Genomic DNA, 23619 nt, shown 5'->3' on the forward strand with positions numbered 1-23619 from the left:
GCTGCTGTTTCAGTATCTTTAGCTCATGATGTAAAGACAATTTGGATTTGATTATATATTAACTTCAAATCTTTGAAATTTGAAGCTCAACAGTTCACATTCCTTGGCCAAACAAGTGAGGTGTCTCTCAAACAGTCTAAGTCGGAGCTGTGTCCAAATAATTTGTTCATCTTTGAGGGACCTGGCCCTCTGCTCCAGAAAAGTGTATGTGTGCAAGATAAAGGCAATGTCACTATTAAATAAGCCCACTACCCACTCCGTTTTTTTTTTTTTAAGGAACTCAGTTCTCTCATCTAGTTTTTCTATTCCCATATTTCATTTCTTTTTCTTTTTCTTGCTCCCATTTTCTATTTTATTAATGTTTGCCCCTTGCCTACTGAATACTTAATCGTATTCACCATTGTGCCTCTGTGTCTTCATGACCTCTGCTGGTCTCTGGGAGAAGATACGGGGGAATGACTAGTCAGTTTGGATAATTTACATTCTTATGACATAAGAAATAGGGGTCGAAAGAGCAAAAGGCATTACAGAGATTTGTGTTGCCAGAGGACACTTATTCTTCATCCCATTTCACAGCTGTTCCTCCCCTCACCTCCCCCCCCCCACACACACACACACACACATACATATGCTTAAAAAGTGCAGATCCAGGAATAAACTAAATACTTCTGGCAGTCAAAGTTGATCATGGTCTGAAATCACCACAGGGCAGAGTTGAAAAAATAGAATTCCTTGTAAGTCGTGTTTTTCTTTAGTTTAGTTCACACTTGTCCTGGTTTTTTCCTCATTTACTTCCTTCCTAGTCTTCCATCCAGTTGAGTGTTCCTACTGTCACAGTGAGAGCATGATGGGATTTCGCTACCGATGCCAACAGTGTCACAACTACCAGCTTTGCCAGGACTGCTTCTGGAGGGGCCATGCAGGAGGTTCCCACAGCAACCAGCACCAAATGAAAGAGTACACATCATGGGTAAGTGAGGTCCAGGTGGGGTTTAAAGTCAGGTGTGAGCATCGCAGTGCCCTGGTTAAGTTTCTCTGCTGCTGTGATGAAGACCTAACAAAAAGCGGCTCATGGAAGAAACTCCCAGGTCACAATTCATCCCTGAGGGAAGTCAGGGCAAGAACTTCAGTAGGAACCTAGAGGCAGGAACTGAAGCAGAGGCCATGGAGGAGCCTTGTTTATTGTCTTGTTCTCATGGCTTACTCAACCTGTTTTCTTAGAGCATCCAGGACCACCTCCCCGGACAGCGTTCTCCACAGAGGGCTGGACCCTCCCACACGAATCATTAATGAAGAAAATGCCCCACACACTTAATGATAGGATGATGTGATGGAGGCATTTTCTTGGTGGTGGTTCCCTCATCCCTGATGACCCTGACTAAGGGCAAACTTAACTCCTGTCTCAACATTCCTTCCCTCTTCCCTGCCATTCCTCATCCTAATGGGATCACTTACTGTTTTTATTTGAGCGAAGCATGGTTTTCTGAGTCTAAAATGCTGGAAGAAGCAAACTCTGATTCTCCTCAGGATATAGACAGGTCAGTACTGATCTAGTCAGCAGAAAGGCAGGCAGCTCTGGGTCAGTCTCATTTTACTGTAAAGTATGTGTTTTTACTAAGTTTCACTTTCTTTTATTTCTATGCAAATTGGTAAAAAAAAATGCTTCATGGTTTTTTTTCCTAAGATCCCTAATTTCTTTCAAGGCATGACTCGACAGGAATACGAGAATACATGCTCAACGAAACTGGTGCAGTTTCGGATTTCTTTTCCAGGAAATGGAGGGGGAAATCTGTGGTTTTAAATCAGCTTTCCCTAGTGTGAGTGGTTAGCTTAGTAAAAATGCCCTGTGAGTGCCCATGTGGGGGAGCATGTGGCGCTGGTCTGTGGAGTCAACCCCCTGTGCTTGCTGTCTATATGGCTCCTGTTTTCTGATCTACCTCAATTAAACTCAAAGTTCAGTTCTCACCCTGTCTCTGACATCTACCGTTTTGTGCCTGCATTGGTTGCTGTTGGCTGTACCATCAGCCAAGCCAGTTGAACTGCCTAAAATAGTTCAGTCACAAGAATGTGAAGTTGTCTGAGTTATTATATATTTAAATGTTTCGTGTAGACGTAAGTAAAGGGTAACTTGCTAAATATTTTTATACACACACACACACACACACACACACACACACACACACACTGTGTTTCTTCCTGAGGAGATGTCAACAAATATCTCTCTACCCAATGGGAATGTGGGTGCCTCCTATTTCCTCTCTAGGGTCCTCCCACTGTCTTCTCTAGAGTCCTCCCACTGTCTTCTCTAGAGTCCTCCCACTGTCTTCTCTAGAGTCCTCCCACTGTCTTCTCAAGTCCTCCCACTGCCCTCTCTAGAATCCTCCCACTGCCCTCTCTAGAGTCCTCCCACTGCCCTCTCTAGAGTCCTCTCATTGTTCTCTTTAGAGTCCTCCCACTGCCCTCTCTAGAGTCCTCCCATTGCTCTCTCTATAGTCTTCCCACTGCCCTCTCTAGAGTCCTCCCATTGCCTTCTCTGGAGTCTTCCTACTGTCCTCTCTACAGTTCTCCCACTGTCTTCTCTAGAGTCCTCCCACTGTCTTCTCTAGAGTCCTCCCACTGTCTTCTCTAGAGTCCTCCCACTGTCTTCTCTAGAGTCCTCCCACTGCCCTGTCTAGAGTCCTCCCACTGCCCTCTCTAGAGTCCTCCCACTGCCCTCTCTAGAGTCCTCCCACTGCCCTCTCTAGAGTCCTCCCACTGCCCTCTCTAGAGTGCTCCCACTGTCCTCCCTTTACAGTCGCTATCCTCCCATCTGGGATTACCCTCCCTTCCCCTGACATTTTCTCAGCGGGTTCTAATCATCTCCTAAACCTCAACACATGTTTTCCCACGCAAGGACTTCTTCCCTTCAGCACAGCACTTCTCAGGGACTTTACAGCAAGGGCTGGGTAGCCGGATGGCTTGTCCCAGCATGCAGTCACTTCCTCTAACAATCTTCCTGACTTAGAGGGCAGGTGCTCAAAACCGAGTTCTTCAGTAAATGAATCGATCAAGAAATGAGTGAATGAGTATTGCCACTGCTAGTAAGAATTTTACGTCCATCTGATAAAGTGTAAGGTAAAGGTCGGTATTATTCTCCTTCTAGAAATCACCTGCTAAGAAGCTGACGAACGCGCTAAGCAAGTCCCTGAGCTGTGCTTCAAGCCGCGAACCTTTGCACCCCATGTTCCCAGATCAGCCCGAGAAACCACTCAACCTGGCTCATATCGTGTGAGTATCTTTGACCCCCAACTGGGATGTGTTTTCCTTCACTCTCACGTGTCTGGAGCATTCATACCAAGACAACTGCACATCATTTGTCAGTACCAAGTTTTATTTGTTCTTTTAGTCCTTTTTTGTTGTTGTTGTTAGCATACAAAGAAATGAGTTTCAGTGTAAACTCTTTATATATTCATATATATATATATATATATATATATATATATATATATATATCAATCAATCATTACACTTTGTTCCCATTCATCCCCATGTCCTTCCCCTAAACCTCTTTCCACTTCTTGCTGGTCCCGTTCACACAAATAATTTCCATTCTGTTTCCATCACATCACACACACACACACACACACACTTGTTAAGTTTTAATATTTTTTTAAGTATAAAAGCAATATAATGCTGACATAGGCCAAACCCCATAAAACCCACTCTGTAGACTGGCTAACTTGATTTTTACCTTTTTTTAAAATTATGCTCCAATAAATAAACCAGGAGTTCATAAGCAAGGGGAGTCTCCCAGGGACAACTGCTTGTAGTGATGATGACTTACCTGCCCAGGAGCGGCTGGGTTAAAAAGCCTGCTCTTGCTCTTGGCATCACCAAGGAGACAAGACATCCGAGTTGCTTGTGAAGGAGCACAAGGTGGAACGAGCCTGTGCTATGTGAGCTCTGTGGAGACTCGCTTTCCATCGACGGCTCCCACTTCCAAGCTGCCGTCCATGAGGCAGAGAGAGCGTGGCTAGGGCCTGATGATGAGAGCAGGGCAGTATAGCAGAGTGGAGGGTGCTGCCACAGAGAAGTGAGTCACACTATGCTTGCCCAACCCAGGGCCCTGTGCGGTCCGCACTTGGGATTAATTGTGTTGGGTGTCTGTAGTATGTGTGTGCATATGTATGTGTGCATCTGTTTTCATGTATGTGTGTATATGTACATGTGTGTGTTCCTATGTATATGTGTGTATGTGTGTGTGTATATATGTATATGTGTGTGTTCCTATGTATATGCGAGTATGTGTATATATGGGTGTGTATGTGTGTATGCATGTGTGTATATCTGGATATGTATGTATACATGTGTCTGTGTGAATACACATATTATTTTAACATGCTTTATAAATTATATGACATTTAATAGCAAGTTCTCTCATCACAAGTACTAGACAATGAAAATAAGAGAATGAGCACTTTAATAAATACCAGACACTAATACCTCCCTGCACACTTAATGCTTTTGATATGTTATTCCCAAATATGCTTAAAACAGAAAGCTCCAGGGCTGGAGAGGTGGCTCAGCAGTTACTAGTACTGGCTGCTCTTGCAGAGGACCAAGTTTGGCTCCCAGCACCCACCCAGCAGCTCACAACTATCTGTAACCAATTCCCATTTCAAGGGACACAATCCCCACTTCTGGCCTCTCTAGTCACCAGGCACCATGTGGGGCACTTATATACATCTAGACAAACACTCACACACATAAAATAAAAATTATTAATAACATCTCTTTCTAAAAACCAGAAAGATCTCAAAGAGAGCACTATGACCATAGCACAAAAACAGAAGTAGTATGAATTTTTAAATTTTTTTCTCTAACAAAGACCATCCTGAAAAAAATTTACGATGGTTTCATTAATTGTGATTCCCAACCACATCTTTTCATTGTTTGGACATATGTTCATATACATCAGCCAGTATATAAATATCCCAGTGTATCACCTGTGCACACATTAACCCCACAGGCAGAGGCAGAGTGGAGGCAGTGGGTGGGGATCGGGAGTATTAATGGACACATTGTGTCATACACTGAACATCCTAGAGGTTGGGTCACAGAAAATTACAGCATGAACTCAAAATAAAGCATGTGTTGCTTGTTAGTATGAAAAGTATATTAATTTTTAAATTGCTATCAATTTTGAGGAAAAATCACATAACATGAATATTTATGAGAAGATAATTACACATCTTCACGTAATATGGAACATGTCTGTGTTAGGAAGCCCATGCATTTGAAATGTAATACTGTCCTCTTCAAGGTGCATCTTGCTGTGTTTGTGCTAAAACCTGATGTTAATGTCTAAAATGTGTATCCAGTCACGAGCAGCGAAAAGTCGTTCTAAGTTCCATAAGCATAAACTGAAACAAAAACACATGGCTTCTGCTTAATTATACATAATACATTAATTAGAAAATACTCTCATTAAGACTCTATAAATTTCCAGCTTTTAACTATGGAAAATGGCAAAAATATGGTGGTGAGAAGACTGTAACTAAATAAACATTTTTCAAGAAGCCTTAGGTAAAGAGAGACTGAATCAATAGGACGTTAGTCAGTCCAGTGTAGTGGTGCAGACCTTCAGTCTCAGCGTTCAGGAGGCAGAGGCAGGTAGATCTCTGTGAACTCAAGGCCAGCCTGGTCTATGTAGCGAGTTCCAGGCCAGCCAGGGATACATAGGGAGACTCCAGCTCAAAAAACAATAACAGCAACAATGACAACATCATATCAGGTTAGGGTACTACTAACTTTGCATATAGAATTGAGTCACATGACAAAGAAAATGTTATTGCCTTCAGGAGCTGCGGGATTTTATGCACATGTAGCTAAATGACACTGTCAGTCATGAATTAGTTCTCAAATAGAAGTGAGCAGGTGGTGGCATTTGGGGATTTCGGCATGTGTGCTTAACTATTGCCTTGCTTGTAAATGTTGCCGTGATTAACATTTTCTATTCTGTTCTACTTCCTTGCTGCCAAAAAGTGATACTTGGTAAGTGATTAACACTTCACACACATCCTGACACAGATTTACAATCCTAATGATAAGTAGTTATGAGATGGAGAACAAGTGGGCCGTAGAAGGCTAGTGTAAACCAATCCAGCTTTGAGCTGAACCCTTGCACTTATGAGGAGGACACCAATGTTAGTTTCTTATAAGTTCTTTGCTAAGATTTATGCAGAAAAAAAAATCTTTGCGTGTTGTCTCTGAGGCTCATTGTTCAGGTGAGGCTGTTTCATTTTATTAAGAATAAACACGGTAACATCCCCCAGGTAGGGCTTGTGCTGAGGATGGGAACTTGCCATTTGATGATAGAGGAAGTTAGGAACTTTAGTCACTTTCAAAACTGCCATCTTCTGCTCCCAGTTTGATTTATTGATTGGTGACCCTTAAACATGAAGCAATTTGCTAAGAAACTCCAGTTTTAGTTTTTCGGTGACCAGGTTCAATAAGAAAACTGGCAAGGTTAATTAAAAAGCATTCTCCGTTCATTTGTTTTCCATCTCCTAGATATAGAGCAAAATTGGAAGGTTTTTTTTTCCTTTTGTAAAAAGAAAACAAGAAACGTGGGGTCAATTTCAACTTTTGACAAAGTTATAATGAACATATTTCATCCCGATTGCTGTTTTAAATGCTAATGTGCCTACCTTCCTAATTACAGAGGACATTTGGATGCATTGATCATCCCCCTTATAAAATCACATTCACATTAAAGCACAATTCGTTTTAACTACCCTTGGGTTGTCCCCATCACAAAGATGCATCCTAGGTAAAAATCCAACACTCACAGATTGTTTTCTGAACCTTGGTTGATAAATCCAGAGTGAATGACGTAGTGAATCTGTTATTCCGACCTCCTCCAAAAAGTGATGTGCCACACAGAATCTTGGAATGTAATGCAGCTCCAGATGCCAGGAAGAAGCTTCAGTGATGTTCAGAGGCAGTGCTGATATTTTAAAACCTATAGTGCATCACATCAAACAGGATAAACAAGTCCGCTTTTTGCTGTTAAAGGCAAAAATCCAAAACTAACTTGGATTAATGTTAATTAACTAACTGTTAATCAACTCTCATAGACTACTGAAACTAATGTCTCTTCTCCAAGATATTCTATCTTGTCAATTTCAAATATAGAATTATAGTAAAACTAAAACTTCCTCTTAGGGCTCGAAAAATAACTCGGTTGGTAGAGTGCTTGCCTAGCATGCACAAAGCCCCGAGTTGGATTCTCAGCCCCACATCAACCTAGCACCTAGTGTGGCACATGCATGTGATCCCAGCATTCAGGAGGTCAAGGCAGGAGAATCAGAAGTTCAAGGTCATTCTCAGCAGTGAGTTTGAGGCTAGGGTGCATGAGACCCCATCTCAATAGGTAAGTAAGTCAGTTTCCTCTCACTGTGAATGACGCCCCAGTATATCCTTGATCTTCTGGGCTCTAAAATAGTGTTCAATATCTTACATTTAACCTAAAATAAGACAAAAATGTCAAGGAGATGAGAGAGGGATCTGGACTCTGTGGTTTTAGCTGATGTGGAACATATATGATAAAGACAGTGACAGGATGGAATGGAGAGAAGACTGAGGAAGGCAGACCCAGTGCACGTGGCGTACTGAGCCATGGGCAGTTCCGAGGAACGTGGTCACTATTTTCCCTCACGACTGTAATGAATGCAGTGAATCTTACAGCATGGTCGACACCACAGAGCCTTTCTCGTGGGTCCGCCAAACATCAGCACAGGAGTCTTGGCGCTGCGTCCCGGCGTCTGCACTCAGACACGGGACAAATAAAACAAGATGGGATTTCATTTTGGTGTGTGTCCTTTCAGACCAGCGTATTAAAGAGGACCACCATCAGGAGTCCCTGATCTTCTCAAAAACATGACTCAATGAGGCATCGAGGCTCAAAGCCCTTGGAAAAATATTCCCCCGTCACCGGCCAGCTCCCTAGTGCTTAAGTCTCTGTGTGCTCAAGGAATTGTTACTTTATACCATAGAGTAACTCGGTTGGCATATATAAGCTTTCCCGTGGACCTTGGACTGGAGACAACTCTGATTCTCATCCTTTCCCTCCATGGATGGTGGGAAGCTTGTGTTTGTTACTTTGCCCTAACGTTTGCACGCACATTGTGCTTTGTTTCAGGCCTCCGAGACCTGTAACCAGCATGAACGACACTCTCTTCTCCCACTCTGTTCCCTCCTCAGGAAGTCCTTTCATCACTAGGAGGTAAGTTCCCAATCCTGGCACTAAATAACCATCCCTTTCGGAATAAGCTTGATACTGTGGTGAGAAAACTGTTCTACTGTACGACAAATGCAGAGCATTATTATTATGATTATTGGAAACAAGTTTGTAAATGCCCATCACTTGTTCTCAATTTCCCTCACATGGACACATGTAGAGGGCTGGGTTGGCTCTTGAGGTTTGTGTAACTTCTGCATTACAGCCTTCCCCACAGAAGTAATTAGGGTGTGCTTCAATGTTACTACTTACACATATGCAGGGGTATATTATTAAAAGGAGCCTAAAATGACTCATTATTTAAGACTCCAGGGGTATTACTACTCTCTGGAAGACCTCCAGCGTCCCTGAGGCCAGGGCTGAAGACCAAACCTAGAATAGAGTTTCCACGCCAATAATCACATGGATAGTATCAAGAACTTTTCAAAGATGTGGTTATGTGTCTCGTCGTTTTGTACAAAATCCACTCTATGTGTTTAAGCAACAGGGGACCCATGCACTCCTCTGAGCATTAGTGTCAGGAACACACAGGGCTCAAGAGGTACTCTGGTTCATTTGATGAAAATCACAAGATCAACACCAGTAAGTTATTTGGTGCACACATGGAGAGTCTCACAGGAAAGCAAGAAGAAAGGTAAGGAAAACGACGAAGTGATTGAGCATAAGACCCGACTGCCTTGCAGAACAACCCTCCTCCTTTTCCATGAGAGGATGAGTAGGTGCCAACTTCACTCCACAATGTTCTGGCACATTCTAGAGAAGGTTTACGTGAATAAAGTAATTTTTTCCCATGCATCCCTGTATATGCCCATCAGCTGGAACCTGAGAGGAAAAAGTTCCTCTTAATTATAATAAGCAGAACAAAGAGAATATGTTTCCATAGTAGTGTTTGCAATACATAAATTAAATCTAAGTACAAGCAGTGAGACAATCATACCATAGAACACGCACAGCAAAATAATGATCTTTAGGCATTCAGTAACTTCTTATGACCACCCTTTTTCATAGCCATCAACACATAAAGCCATCCTTCCTAAAGGAAAAATCATAGAGTCAGTGGGAGACACAGAGTTGTGCATCTGTCTAGTGAAGACTTGTTGTGAGGCTTAGAAAGACACTGTGTGTTTTAGAAAGCTCTGCATTCTGCAAACGCCACACCGAGGCAGATCCCATCCTTACTGAAGGTCATTTTATATCATTTCAGCTTGGACGGCGCTCATGGTGAATGCGTCTAGATGGATAACATGACTTCCTGTACCCTAAAATATTCCTAGAATACTTTGAGCTTTTCTGCTTCCTCTATTAACCTAGAATTTGATTGCTTCCCTTTCTTCCCATTTTCAGTCCTTTTGTCTTGTTCCCCGTGAACCACAGATTTGTATGAAATGTGTGGTTCTCATCACTGTAGAGATTGGACTTCAGTTTTTGTTCTTAGGGTGCTGCTCAATAAAGCTGTGTACACTGAACATCCGTCCTCTCTGAGTGGGCCTCACTCTGTCCATGGGAGGTTTCATTGTCTGCACCCCTCAGGTCACTTGAGTTAAGAGCATCCAGCCCCACAGCCAAGCATTCACTCAGAAAGCTGTGTGTGCAAATCAGCTTAACCTTGGGGCATGATCAGGAGGCCCCATTCTGAGTCTTTAACAATAGCGGCCATTAAGTGGTTGTTAGAAAGCTGATGTTTCTACCCAAGTATGAAAATTCTTAGTCTTCTAGTGGTGGGTCTTCAAGGGAAGGCTGGACTGATTTCTCGGCTCTTCCTCTTCTTCCTGGTTATTTTATAACTTTTATACCTTTGTGCTAGTATGAGGTGCAGGTATATGAAAAGTACCAAGCTGGGCATGTATAATTTACAAGACCCTAGGTGGTGATTGCTAAGACTCTTGAATTAGGGATCCTTGAGGAATGGTCCATCACTAAATGAATAAAACAAGAACAAGGGCTCTGGCTAGACCTTAGTGCAGCTAAAGAGCCAAGGGTTCAACAAGCTTTGAAACTCTTCTGTCCCACTGAGCCAGGGGCATTTTCACGTCAAGGGAAAATAATCTGAATCCCACTGAAGAAGTGGTTTTGGAGCCAGTTTCTTGTTGCTGGGGCTTCATTTCTCCCACTTGATGATGCTGGTGTTGACTGACTTCCGCTTTCTTTACCACAACACACACTAAGGTCGATGCAACTATAGCATGCCAAAGGCAGAAAGAAGTTAAAGGTCCTCTTCCCTCCATAACTAGAGGCAGACTAATGAAACATGACCTAGAACTTGGTCCCCACTTCCGTCACATCCCAATAGCCCCATTGGAGTGCCACAGTTTTAGGAAAACTTACACAGCTGAAATAGGAAGATTTCCTGTGTTCCGGCCAGCCAGCCATCAGGACAAATCTCTCCTACTTTCATCACCCAATTAAACACAAAGAAGCTTATATTAATTAAAACTGTTTGGCCATTAGCTCAGGCTTTCCATTTAAACTCTTACATTTAAACTCAGCCCGTTTCTGTTAATCTATAAATTGCCACGTTTTCTGTGGCTTTACCTGTGTGCTATTGCATGCTGCTCCCTGGAGGGCGGGCTGGCATCTCCTAACTCAGCCTTCCTCCCCCCAGAATTCTCCTTGTCTGTTTATCCCACCTGTACTTCCTGCCTGGCTACTGGACAATCAGCGTTTTATTTATCAACCAGTCAGAGCAACACATATTCACAGCATACAGAAAGACATTCCCCCATCACACAGCCATTTTATTTAAACAAGCTATCCATTAGTACTGTCAGTTAGGAGTCTCAGTAATCAGAGAATGATGTTGTGGACTGTGAGGAAACTGAAATCACTATAGCAAGATCCTCACTACAAAGACCTGGTGTCACCCCCTCCAGTCCTTTACAAGCCTGGCACTTTGATCTTCAGAAGGCACTAGGACGTGTCTTTCAAGCCCTTTGGCATTCTAGTGATCTACCTCACACAGATTGGAGCCCTGGTCCCACCACCATCTGTATATCCCCTGTTCTTATACCCTTTTTCCAACTAGATACTCAACTCACTGTTCCATTAGCTAAAAGGAAGATGAAATTCCATGCAGTTCTGGGAAGTCTTCAGGCATAAAAGCTGTGTGTTACATGAACAAATCTACACTCATTACTAGTTAGCAACTGGGTCGGAGTGGGTCAAAGAACAAATTCATTGACCAATTTATTTCATTCATGGTGTAGTGCTCCAAAAGGTCAGCTTTCTCTTTTGGCATCATACCTTCTTTGTAAAATCTTAAGTATCTGCCCAGATCCCTTGCTTAGTGTGTAAACAAGGGTTATCTACCTCTTTCCCATGTTGAATAAGCTCTTTAATTATGGCCATCTTCTTCCCTAGTTATGATGCCCCTTAAAAGTATGAATGGATAATTTCTTTTACTTTCAATATTAAGTACATGGTTTAAGGGTTTCACAAGCATTTTCATAGCTATAACTTTGAAAGGGGTAATATTCACAAAAATAACCACGTTGGCTATTATATATGGCACCTAGCCATATCTTACCCTTCTTTAAATATTAGAAAGTTGTTTATATAAATTATATAGTGTTCTGAATACAATCTAACATACTTTTTTTCATTTTCCATCTTTTATTACTGACACTGCATGAAGCCCTACAGTACCTGCGAGGAGGGTACCCACAGAGGCACCCACTGTGTTACACCCCAATCACCTTCCAAATCCTGGTTCTTCCTAGCGGAACAGCCTTTATGTGACATTGTTCTTGCCTGACTTGTTGGTCATTTGGTTTCCTGGATTATGTTTTCAGGAAAAAAAATTCTTGTGTCTGTTTTTATTCTTCTCAAACACTTCTGCTCACCCAAAGATTCTTTATTTAATGGCCCAGTTTTTAGCCTGACTTAAAAGGGACAAACTATGTTATAGGCATTTGTGATTTGGCCATCCAAAGTGGTTAATGAAATTATGCTAGATTCAGCCTTTGCTTCTGAAAGGTTCTCCCATGGCTGATGTTGTCTAAGAATGGAACTCAAATGCTGTTTGAATCTTAGATGGTCTTTTAATAATAATAATAATAAAACCTGGTACCAGATATTGGGGTAAAAGCTGAAAGATCAGAGAAGCAGAGCAAGCCACAGCCACTACCTGTTACCTCACCAACTCCACGAATCCTCTGACTGAGATCCTCTGAGGCTGAAATTCTCAGCTAAACTGCTTTAGTTCCTGTTTCCTCAGGCCTTATATACCTTTCTCCACCTTGACATCACTTCCTGGGATTCAAGGCGTGTGTGCTTCCCAGTACTGGGATTAAAGGTGTGTGCGACGACTGCCTGATTCTGTTTCCAGTGTGGCCTTGAACTCACAGAGATCCAGATGGATCTCTGCCTCCCAAGTGATAAAATTAAAGGTGTATGCCACCATTGCCTGACCTCTATGTCTAATCTAGTGGCTGGCTCTGTCCTCTGATCCTCAGGCAAGTTTATTAGTGTACACAATATATCACCATTCTCTAACACCTTCGTTAACAAAACCAGGCAAATTCATCCATCAATACCTGGCACTGCCTTAATGATTTTCCCAGTGTCTTCACAATCCCTGTGCATGTTGCATGAAATTCTATAAATAAAATAACCACACTCCATAGGTAGTCTTTATTGAAGTTTATTTATAAGATAAAATTAAGTCTTAACAAAGTTCTGATTTCCATATAAACCTGTTGGCACACAATTAAAAAGCTAGAACTAACAATCTTCGAACAAAGTTCTAATATCCATAAATGTGCTAGCACATAATTAAAACTATGGACATCTCACTTCATTGACCTTTCTTCTCTTACTGGGATGCTTTAGTTGGTGTTTGCACATGTTCTGTACACAGAAGACTCTTATATAGACTCTCTTAACGAACATACAATTGATACAGCTTGGTGATGATATTAGGGAATGACATAACAAATATGATCAAGCAAAACTGACCTCAGAACTCTTATTTCTTCTATGATGCCTATTTAAAATGGCTTGGTGTTCATGCCAGCCTGAATTGATGGATAATTGATTTTCTTTTTTGAAGATTTGTTTATTTTATTCATGTGTATATGTGAGTGCCTGTGGATTTATATGCACCACGTGCTTGCAGATGCCCATGGAGGCAAAATGAGGGCATAAGACCCCCTGAAACTGTAGTTAGAGTCTATTATGCGCTACTGGGTGGGTGTTAGGGACTTAATCCAGGTTGGCTGCATGAGCCATAAAAGCTCTTAACTACTGAACTTTCTGTCCGTCCCCATGGGCAACTAATCTTCCTGCTGGAACACTAACCTATTTTAATGCATAATTTTAATTTGCAAAAACCAGAGTTTTATATTTCAATCTGAGCTGTTGAAATGTAGGAAAGTAAAATAGAAATTTTCTCTTCACTAAAGTAATGAGAGGACTCTTATTATTGAGTTTGTCAGTTTGAGGATCTCTTGAAGAAGCAGCTGACTTCACAAGCATTCTTCACAGTCTACCATTTATTTAAGAATTCATAGAAACTAGATTTGTGCTTTTTTAAATCTACAATGGTTAAAATATTGTTTTTCTTTTCGCCACTGTGATATTAAATATTCTATATCCCAAGAGATCAAATACAATCCTTTGATACTACGTTCAAAAGGAGAAACAAATTTCCTTAATCAGTGTTTAAAAGAGTATTCCAAGATAAGCAGAGTTGTTTTAACACAAATTTCAGGTTTCAGCAAAATCCAACAAGTATTTGTATAGAGTTTTACCCTGACACCCCAAAAATTCTTCCATTAAAGTAAAAATCAGGACATCAGTTGTCAACCTTCAAAACTAACAATAGAATTTTAACTATATGTGAAATATTTTCAAAGTGTTTGATCTTCCACAACCCATTAGTTGTCTCTACTGGGTCTTTGTTTTAAATCTTGCATTCAACATCAGAAGATATGCTTGAATAATTTAATAGTAGTCTTTGGTTTAAGGAGTTACTGTTATAATTTCTGGTGTTCAACGAGCAAGGAGATGTTAGAAGCAGTGAAGTCATTTTTTGTGGAGGAGGAGTGGTTGAAATTTCTTACAGTGTTGTGAATGGTCTGTGGACATCTGAGATCTGTAACAAATGTATCTGCCTTCAGCTAGAGAAAATGGTTAGGAAAACATTGAGAAGAAGGAAAAAAACTGTGATTATTGGATAAGGAATGTATGTTGAGTTGCTTCAGGAGACAAGATTTAGAGGGCTGTTTTGGTGGAATAATGGAACATTACAGTAAACACCAACTATAATGAGTTAAAGTGGTTATTGGCATGGTGGGAAGTTCCTTAGAGCTCAGGGGATAAAAATCAATATCCTGAAAAACATTAAGACCATAGGGAAATCAGGTCCTCTAGAACATTAATCTAATGTATCAGTTTTAAAATCATAGCGATCTGTTGTGCGCATTGTGTCAATCATTCATAATAACATATTCAATAGTTCAAAGTTGCTGGAAGAGTAGATTTTAAATATTACAAGTATACAAAAACAAATATGTGAAATGTGGCTATGCTAATTTGAAACAGGCTTTCTTTGGGGCCACCAACCCACTCCCAAATCATGACATGGAGACCTATTATCAGTTATGAATGCTCAGCCTTAGCTTAGGCTCATTTCTTGCTAGCTCTAATAACTTAACTGAATCTGTTTCTCTTCATCTACATTTTCCTTGGGGCTTTTTACCTCTCTTTCATTCTGTGTGTCCTACTCCCCTGCTTGCCCTGTGCCTGACTGGCTGAACCTGGGCATCACCCTTTCCTTCTCCCTTGTTCTCTTCTCTCCTCCTACTTGTTCCCTCTGCTCGCCAGCCCCTCCTATCCCTCCTCTGCCTAGCTATTGGACACTCAGCTTTTTATTAGACCGGTCAGGTGCCTTAGGCAGGCAAGGGGAAACAAATGCTACATATCTTTACATAGTTAAACAAATGCAGCACAAACAAATGTAACACATCTTTACATCTTTTTTTTTTTTTTTTTTTTTTTTTTGGTTTTTCGAGACAGGGTTTCTCTGTGTAGCTTTGCGCCTTTCCTGGAGCTCACTTGGTAGCCCAGGCTGGCCTCGAACTCATGGAGATCCGCCTGCTTCTGCCTCCCGAGTGCTGGGATTAAAGGCGTGCGCCACCAACGCCCGGCGACATCTTTACATCTTTAACAAAGGCAGCAGAAACAAATGTAACACATCTTTACATCTTTAACAAAGGCAGCAGAAACAAATGTAACACATCTTTACATCTTTAACAAAGGCAGCAGAAACAAATGTAACACATCTTTACATCTTTAACAAAGGCAGTATGAACAAATGTAACACATCTTTACATCTTTAACAAAGGCAGTATGAACAAATGTAACACACCTTCACATAGATAAAGTAATATTATGCAGCATAAACAAATGCAGCACATCTTTGCCTGCTGAAAATAATATTCCACAACACTAATTAGCTTGGTTGAATTAGTCTACAATGTCTACATACATCAAAATATCACTTTCTACCCCTTTCTCTGATTTATTTTTAAAGCCAATTTTATGTATGTGCAGTTGTGCTTTTTAAACACAGCAACACTTAAGGGAATAGATGCTTTCCTGATAAGCTGATTAAAAGTATCATAACTTAAACAAACATGATTATCTTCTAGGCTCTTAAATGAATAAAATTTGGTTTAAATGTACCAGACACTTTAACTATTTAAGAAATCTTTAGTACATAGTATTATTAACCATATAATTCTATCCTAATTGTAATGTACTTAATTCTGATGTGATATTCATCACACAGGTCAGAGAGACTGGGAATGAGATGCAGCGTCAGCAAGAAAAAACACACAGACTTCTTTTCTGAGGGATAAAAGTTTCTCTTCTATTTTATTCTTCTTTCTGTTGCTTGTTCTACTCTATTCTTTTTCCATTCTGTTCTTCTATCCTGATGTTTCTCTTCTTTTCTCTTTCCCGATGACTTCCTTCTACATCTTCCCTGGTGTTTTCCTCTAACTTCTTTATTTTTTTTCCCTTACAGCTTATATACCACAGCAAAATCTTTCAAGCAGTATAAAAATTACAATGTGGTTACATTCTGTTTTTCAAGTGAATGATTACAATGCTTGCAAGTAATAAACAACATGTTTTCCATATCCCTTACATAATTAAACATTTTATATGTTACAGGTGAAAAACAACTTATCCCCAAAACCCACGTACATTTATACACAAGCAACTTGTTATAGATTACAGAGTGTAAGCAAACAATGTTTTTTTTTTTTTTGGTTAGAAAGGAAGAATCAATTATTTTATTATTTATCTTAAATGGTAATCTTTTAAGGAATCTTAAAAGAATCACAAATCTAACCTTTTATATATGAAAAACAATTAGTCAGCTCTACTTTAAATCCTCAAAGTACATACCCATTCATCAACAGTTTTTTATATCAAAAAGCTGAGGGCAGAAATGGTTGCAAGGAATTAATCATCATCTTTGATCAGCAACCCATCCTGGTGTGTGCCATGTGTGAACATGTCCGCATGTGTTCTGGTACTCAGAGAAGCCAGAGGAGTCAGATCCCCCCAGAGCTAGAGTCATAGACAGCTGTGAGCCACCTGATGTGAGTGTTGGAAACAAAACCCAGATCCTTTAAAGGAGCTGGACATGCTTTTAACAGCTGAGCTATTTCTGCAGCCTGGAAGCAAACCTCTTAAGACTCATCTAAATGTTGGCAGGGCTTTATGAAGTGTTGGACTGTTTCCATCATACCCTGGAATAAATGTTTAGATGGGTTCTGATGAAGTCTAGCCACATGCAATATAAGTGTTCCTTGTTAAGCAAATAACAGAGGTCAAGTCTGAGATCATGGTAGCTATTATGGCCCTCAAATAGTTTCTTCTCTTAGATAAACTCTATGGAAATCTGGAGACATCTTGAGCATTTCAAAATCCTAAGCCATCTGTCCACACAGAGTGTAGATCTAGACTAGATACTAGACTAGTAGATCTAGAAACTTCTGACCGGTTTCTAGTCTCGATGTGTCGCTGTGTTTACCCTCTTCTTGGCTTTCCCATCTTATTAACTAGCTCTCCTCCCAAGGACAGTGAAGTAGAACAGAACAAAATGCTGGCTAGGGCTGCTCCAACCTTTCTGAAGGGCAAAGGGTAAGTTGAAGCCAGAGTGTGCTGAGATCCTCAATTAACTCAACTAAAGATGGCGTTGCTGTAAAGGATTGCATGTGAAAGACCGTTTGACCTAGAATAGCAGCTGTCTTACAACTCACTAACAGCACCAAGTCATTATTCCAAGTGAACACACTTGTGTTATTACTTTCTCTACTTCCTTTTTCCTTTATTCTAATTTTATATGACTAACCCAATTTCCCAAAAGATATTTAATCTTTGTTGTGACATGTTTCGATGTGTTTTCCATGGAGACAAGTTCCTTGGTCTTTGTGGTCAAAGAATGCAAATCTGTTTTCTAAAGAGTTACCTCGTGTTTTGAAAGTTAGTAGTATGAAGTTCTGGATCCCCTTGCCTGGGTTTTGCTTGTGGTTTTCGTAGAACATCACATATAGTCTCCCTTTACTGGCTTGGTTTTCTGAGTGCTTTTCCTACCACAAACTCACTCCTCCTATGTCCACCTCTCTTAATTCTTCTTTCCTCCTACCCTGTTTTAGGATACAGTACAGCCTGAATGTGGCAGACAGGCTAGCCGATGAACATGTTCTCATTGGGTTATATGTCAACATGCTCCGGAGCAGCCCATCATGGTTAGTGCATCATGGTTAGGCTTGACTGCTAGCCTGTCCTTACAGAGGGGAACGGCCTGGGTTACTAACAAGCAGTCTTAGCAACAAGCTAGGGTCCTGCAAGCCAAAGGTAAACAAGGAACTTTTCACCTAGTTCAATTAACCAAGTCTTTTGTGATGTTGTTCTGGATATGTCCCACCACTGCATCACAGAGTTCTCTCCCTTGCTTTGTCTTGGCTAAAGTGAAAACTGGTGTGAACGGGACCAATGGTAACTATTACCATCTAGTAATCATAGGAGTCAGAGACCCGCCAGAAGGTTCTGCTCCAAGTGTCACAGTACTACAAGATGGAGGTGATTCTTACTTCAAGGGTGTGAAGCTGATCTGAGAAACAATTCATTTCAGATAGAAGCAAATCCTCATAAAAGTTATGTGATCATAAAACAGAAATCATTTAACAATGATAGCATGGGAGAAATTGTCTTCCAGGAGTTCTCTCACTGACAAATATATCGGAGTAGCCGTCCTGGTAAAGCCTGCTTCCAAGTTACAGAAAATGTAAAGTCTGTCTTAGAGAGATCCAGTATTTGTACAGCTCTAGTATTAAGATAAAAACATTGGCAAAGCTTTATTCTCTTTTAATTGTGACACAGGAGATTGATTAAAGTTATTTCCCTTAAATAATAAATATTCACTTGAAATTTGAATAAAAGTAAAAGCAGACTATATTCTTATTTTGTGTATGTTCTAATTTGTTTTAAACTACTGTCACACAAACAGCTAACAAATTCTATATGAACATCTTAAAAACTCCGATTGTGTCTGACCTGAGGAGCTGTGGGGTTTGTGATGTTATAATTATTAAGAGAAGTTTGGGTTCAGTTCCCAGAACATGACTTACACATCCAGTGCAATGGGTCCTTTGATTTTTCTTTGTTGCAAGGCATCTGTCTTAGTGGCTCTCTTTTCACTGTGACCAAATGCCTAGCCGAAACAGTAATTTATTTTAGCTCACAGTTTCAGAGAACGTAGTCCATGCTCACTTGGCACAGTGTCTCTGGTCCCACTGTGAGACAAAATAGCATGGTGACAAGAGTTGTCACAAAATATAGCACGGTGACAAGAGCATGTGGTCAAGAGTTGCTTCGTGGCATATAGCATGTAGACAAATAGGACTACAGGAAGGTAAAGCTCCTGTGGACCTTCTCCAGGTGGCCTACTCCCTCCAGCTAGGAACCACCTCCCGCCTTTCATCACTTCCCAACAATGACATCTTATGAATCCATCAAAGGGTTAACCCATTCATTGTTTCAACGTGTCTAGAATTTAGTTGTCTCTGGAAATATCCTCACAGGTACATCCAGGTGTCCTTCTACGCTCCCCTGGGCATTTCTTAGTGCAGTCAATTTGATAGTCAAAGTTAACTATCTTATGAGGGGAACCAGATGGAAAGGAGGGGGTCATTAGGAGTCGGGGAGGGTGACAATAGACAGTGGAGAGTAAACGTGATCACCACACATTGCATGATGTGGTCAAAATTTTTAAATAAATTTTTAAAGGAATCCCCATACCATCTCTTAATCACACAGCAGATCTGTGCTGTGGCTCTCACCGCTCTGTTGCTAGACTTTGTTTCTAGAACGTTCTCCTCCCATGATGGTTTGCAGGCTCCATTCCTATGACTGTTTCTGACTCCTTAGGCTGTTTTTGCAGGATTGGTGCATGAGAGAGTTTTATAACTGATGAACTAGTGAACAGTATTTGTCTCAATACATAATGAACATATTATTTTGCATTATACACGCACACATATATATATATATATACACACACACACACGCACACAAGCACGCACGCACGCACGCATACATACAGCTGCCACACTGGTTTAATTTCATCCTGTGGTCTATTCCTTGAAGATACAAAACTTCACTCTCCACCGTGCTCAGATTTGCTGAGCTGCTAAATTCAGCAATGTCGGCTTTCTCTTAACTCAGCCTCTCAAAGCTATGTATTACTTTAACACTATTTACAACAAATGTAGAATCCAATGTTCCACAGTGACTGAAAAACTGAAGCTTAATAGTGAATTACTTTTTTTAAAAATCCTATTAGTCGTCTTCACATACTGTCAGTCTGGAGCCAATGAGAAGACAGCAATGGTGATTTCACCCTGTCCTCACCTGAATAATTCTGCACACGTCCCAACCACTTGAACCTCGTTCCTTTGACCTTTCCTTGATGAAGGCTGCAACAAAAAAACTCTCCAAAGAGAAAAGTTTGGAGTTTGTCAATTTCCATCATTTTCCCTACCCAAGCAATTAATCATATTGACTCCATGATCACTTTGGACCATAAGGCTATCCAGCAAAGACACCTTACATCTGCTTGGAAAAAGCCAGGAGGGGTTTGCACTGTGATACAAAACAGGCCTTAAGACTGATGGGTGAGGTGGTCTCTGTGGAAACTGCTGCCTCCATGTTACTTACAGTTTGTGTCCTTATGAAGTTCCAACAGCTTCAGATTTCTCGTAGCTTCTTCCCTTCCCTATATGTTATTGTCCATCCCAGTCCATAACCACTATCCTGTATCACTTCTTACAAAACCTTTGTCAACATGTGTTCTCCAGACAGCTTCCATGGATAGCACCTCCATCTACCTGACAGCCTCCATGTGTCTACTTACCAAATCTGCATTTCTTAGTATATTATTTTTATTTCCTTTTAGCACATATTTTGATCACATTATCAATAAGCATAGTAGCCACTAACATGTTACCCTTTATGAATTAGTACCATGGTTTTTATTTTTATTTTATTTCATTTTAATTTTAAGATTTAAATAGGAAAGAATTTTCTCTTTGATCTCTTTTATGGACAAAGCAGCCAGAATAGCAGTAAGTATTAAATTTATAAAATGTTTCAAAAATTACAGATCTGTTTGCCACACTGCACTATTTAACTTGCTTCTTTAGAAGGCTAATTTCCTTTTTACTGACAAGAAAATGTGGGCTTCGCCCCTTGCTCATCTCTGCAAGGAATGAGCTCACCAGGGCAATACAGGAGAACTCATCCTGGTGGTAAAGACTAGAGCTGGCGGGCTGACCAACCCTGCAACCACCCAGGCCCAGAAACAGGATTATGAGTTGGCCCACCCCAACATCCACCTCATCTGTGAACTACTAGAGCATGTGAAGAGACCAGTCCTGCAGACCCAAAACTGAAAGGTCTCCACAACACAGGGCAACAGCAGGATCACCAAGAGGAATTCCAGTGAGGGAACAGGATCAATAGTGTAGCAGAAACCAGAGGCCTTGAACCAGACCAGTGACTCTGCAATGAATACTTGCAAGTAAAGATATGTGGATAAAAGAGTTTACTGTGTGACTCACTGTCAGACTACAGCTTCCATGATGAAACTGATTTTTCCTTTTTTTTTTTTTTTCTTTTTTCTCTTAACTTTTATTTTAGTTTATTTGGTGGGGGGATGTTTCAGGGGCAGAGGGTGGATACGAAGGGAAAGGGAAATGAATAGGATGGAGATGCATGATGTGAAAGATACAAAGAATAAATAAAAAGAAAGAAAGACAATATAAGCTTAATGCAAGATATGAGGAGTGACCCAAGACTGAATGCTGGTGAGGGCTTGCACACAGGCCTTCTGATTCAGAAGCCTATCCTCTTTCCACCCTTACTAAGTGTGAGATAGCCTATATTAATTACTTAACACAGTGGAAAACTGGCTCATTCATAAATACTCTGCTTCCAAGTTAAAGAAACACTTAAGCCAAACAAGTAAATGGCAGCTCAATGAAAATGCATGATTGTAGATGAATTTTTCTTTGGGTCACCAGCTCACAAAAAAAAAAGAAAGAAAGAAAGACATGAAGACATATTATTAACTATAAAGTTCAGTCTATAGCTTAGGCTTGTGCCACTAGGTCTTACAACTTAACCCATTTCTATTCATCTACAAATAACACATGACTCGTGCCATTTACCTCCCTTCCTGCATGTCTTGCTCGATCTTGCCTCTGGCTGGAGACTCCACCTTTCTTCTTCTCCAAGACCTCTCTGTCCCAGAAGTCTCACCTGACCTCTTCCTGCCTAGCTATTGGCCATTCAGTTCTTTATTAAGCCAAACACAATGACACATCTTCACACAGTGTAAAGGAATATTCCACAACACAAGATGACTTTCTGTTTGTTTTTAACAGTGTGTGGTTTGTAAGGGCCTTCTCCAATGAGGGAGAATGGAGTCTCACAAAGAAACACACTGAGACCTTGTACTCTCTTCCCTCTCTAAAGCTTACCAACTACCTGGACACACCAGTGACTTGTGGAAAATATCTCTGGCAGGCAGAACAAAAGATGAAAAAAAATCCAGAACTTCTGCCTCTAACCACAATTGCATCCTATACACATACTGTTCAGACAGTCTAGTACGTTGCTTAAAACTCTGTGAGGGAAGAAAGGGAAATAGCTAAAGGCCGTCAACTGTAATTTGCTGTCACGATCAGTTGCTGTCTCTTGATTAGACTCCTGATCTCCTATAACAAAGTTAAAACTGGTCTGTTCTTATTCTTGAGTACAAGAAATTTTACATTATACTACAAGTAGATTTATTGCTAAATGGATTTGTAACACAACTAGTTTTAACTTGTCCCCCAGGACTGGGGGTGTAGCTCAGTTGGTAGAGTGCTTGCCTAGTATGCATACATCCCTGGGTTTGATCTCCAGCACTACATAAACTAGACTAGACACTACATAAACTACAGGCTTGTAATCCTAACACCCCTGGAAGTGGAGACAGAAGGATCAGAGGTTCAAGGCCATATTTAGCCAATCAATGAGTTTGAGGCCAACCTGGACTATAATGAGACCTTGTCTCAAGAAAAATAAAACAATAAAATAAATAAATAAGTTCTACAATATTTTATATTGTGGGAATCTCTTATTGAAGGGCACCAGTCATATTGAATTAGCACCTATGGCTTATGATTTCATGTAACCTTAAATATTGCTTTAAAGGCTTTATCTAGAAAGATAGCCATAGTCTAAAATTAGTGGGGTATTGGGCAATAATAAATAAATTCAGAAGAAGATGCATTCACTCCATAACATAATCCAACCTAAAATCCACTTACCCTATGTGTCTCTATTTTTAATGTGTAGACTAAAAGTTGATTGAATGTATAACTTTTCTTATACCTTATCAGCTTAAAGGTTAAGACCTTATTAAGGTCTTAATAAAGGAGTTTGAATACATTCTTAAGAGAAACCACTTTAACAAGTTTCTATTGTTATGATCTAATAATACTGTTTCATGAGTTCCTGCCTTTTTCTTACAAACCACTGATTCAAGAGTCTCAATTATAAACTTCAAAACTCAGCTCTTTTCCTCCTCAATTTCAGTTCCTTAAAAACAACACCCAAGCCTAAGATTACTTCATTCTTTTCCATATGCTCACTGTCTTCCAATTTCTTAGACAGTACTATCTATAACATTTTGTTCTCATCTACCTGTAAAATATAGAATATAATCTGATTTTAAAACAAAATGAAAAAAAAAACCTGCCAGCCTGATGAGATAGTTC

The 23619-nt window shown here is 40.4% G+C and overlaps 1 protein-coding gene across 33 annotated transcripts in view; it reads left to right on the forward strand.

Annotated features, from left to right (window-relative positions):
- Dtna (dystrobrevin alpha) overlaps positions 1-23619 on the forward strand; it is a 358974-nt gene that overhangs the window by 283842 nt on the left and 51513 nt on the right. For 12 of the 33 annotated variants that reach the window (XM_037196986.1, XM_037196985.1, XM_037196987.1 and 9 more), the window contains 6 exons: positions 804-970; positions 3143-3267; positions 6025-6033; positions 8183-8266; positions 17357-17434; positions 17950-18042. In XM_037196986.1, coding sequence (XP_037052881.1) covers positions 804-970; positions 3143-3267; positions 6025-6033; positions 8183-8266; positions 17357-17434; positions 17950-18042 — 556 coding nt within the window. Of the gene's footprint in view, positions 1-803; positions 971-3142; positions 3268-6024; positions 6034-8182; positions 8267-9485; positions 9756-17356; positions 17435-17949; positions 18043-23619 lie in introns of those variants that run through there. The other 21 variants (XM_028887691.2, XM_028887693.2, XM_028887695.2 and 18 more) reach the window with 6 other exon arrangements.

The sequence above is a fragment of the Peromyscus leucopus genome, chromosome 19 (genome assembly GCF_004664715.2).
Source record: "Peromyscus leucopus breed LL Stock chromosome 19, UCI_PerLeu_2.1, whole genome shotgun sequence".
Taxonomy (NCBI): domain Eukaryota; kingdom Metazoa; phylum Chordata; class Mammalia; order Rodentia; family Cricetidae; genus Peromyscus; species Peromyscus leucopus.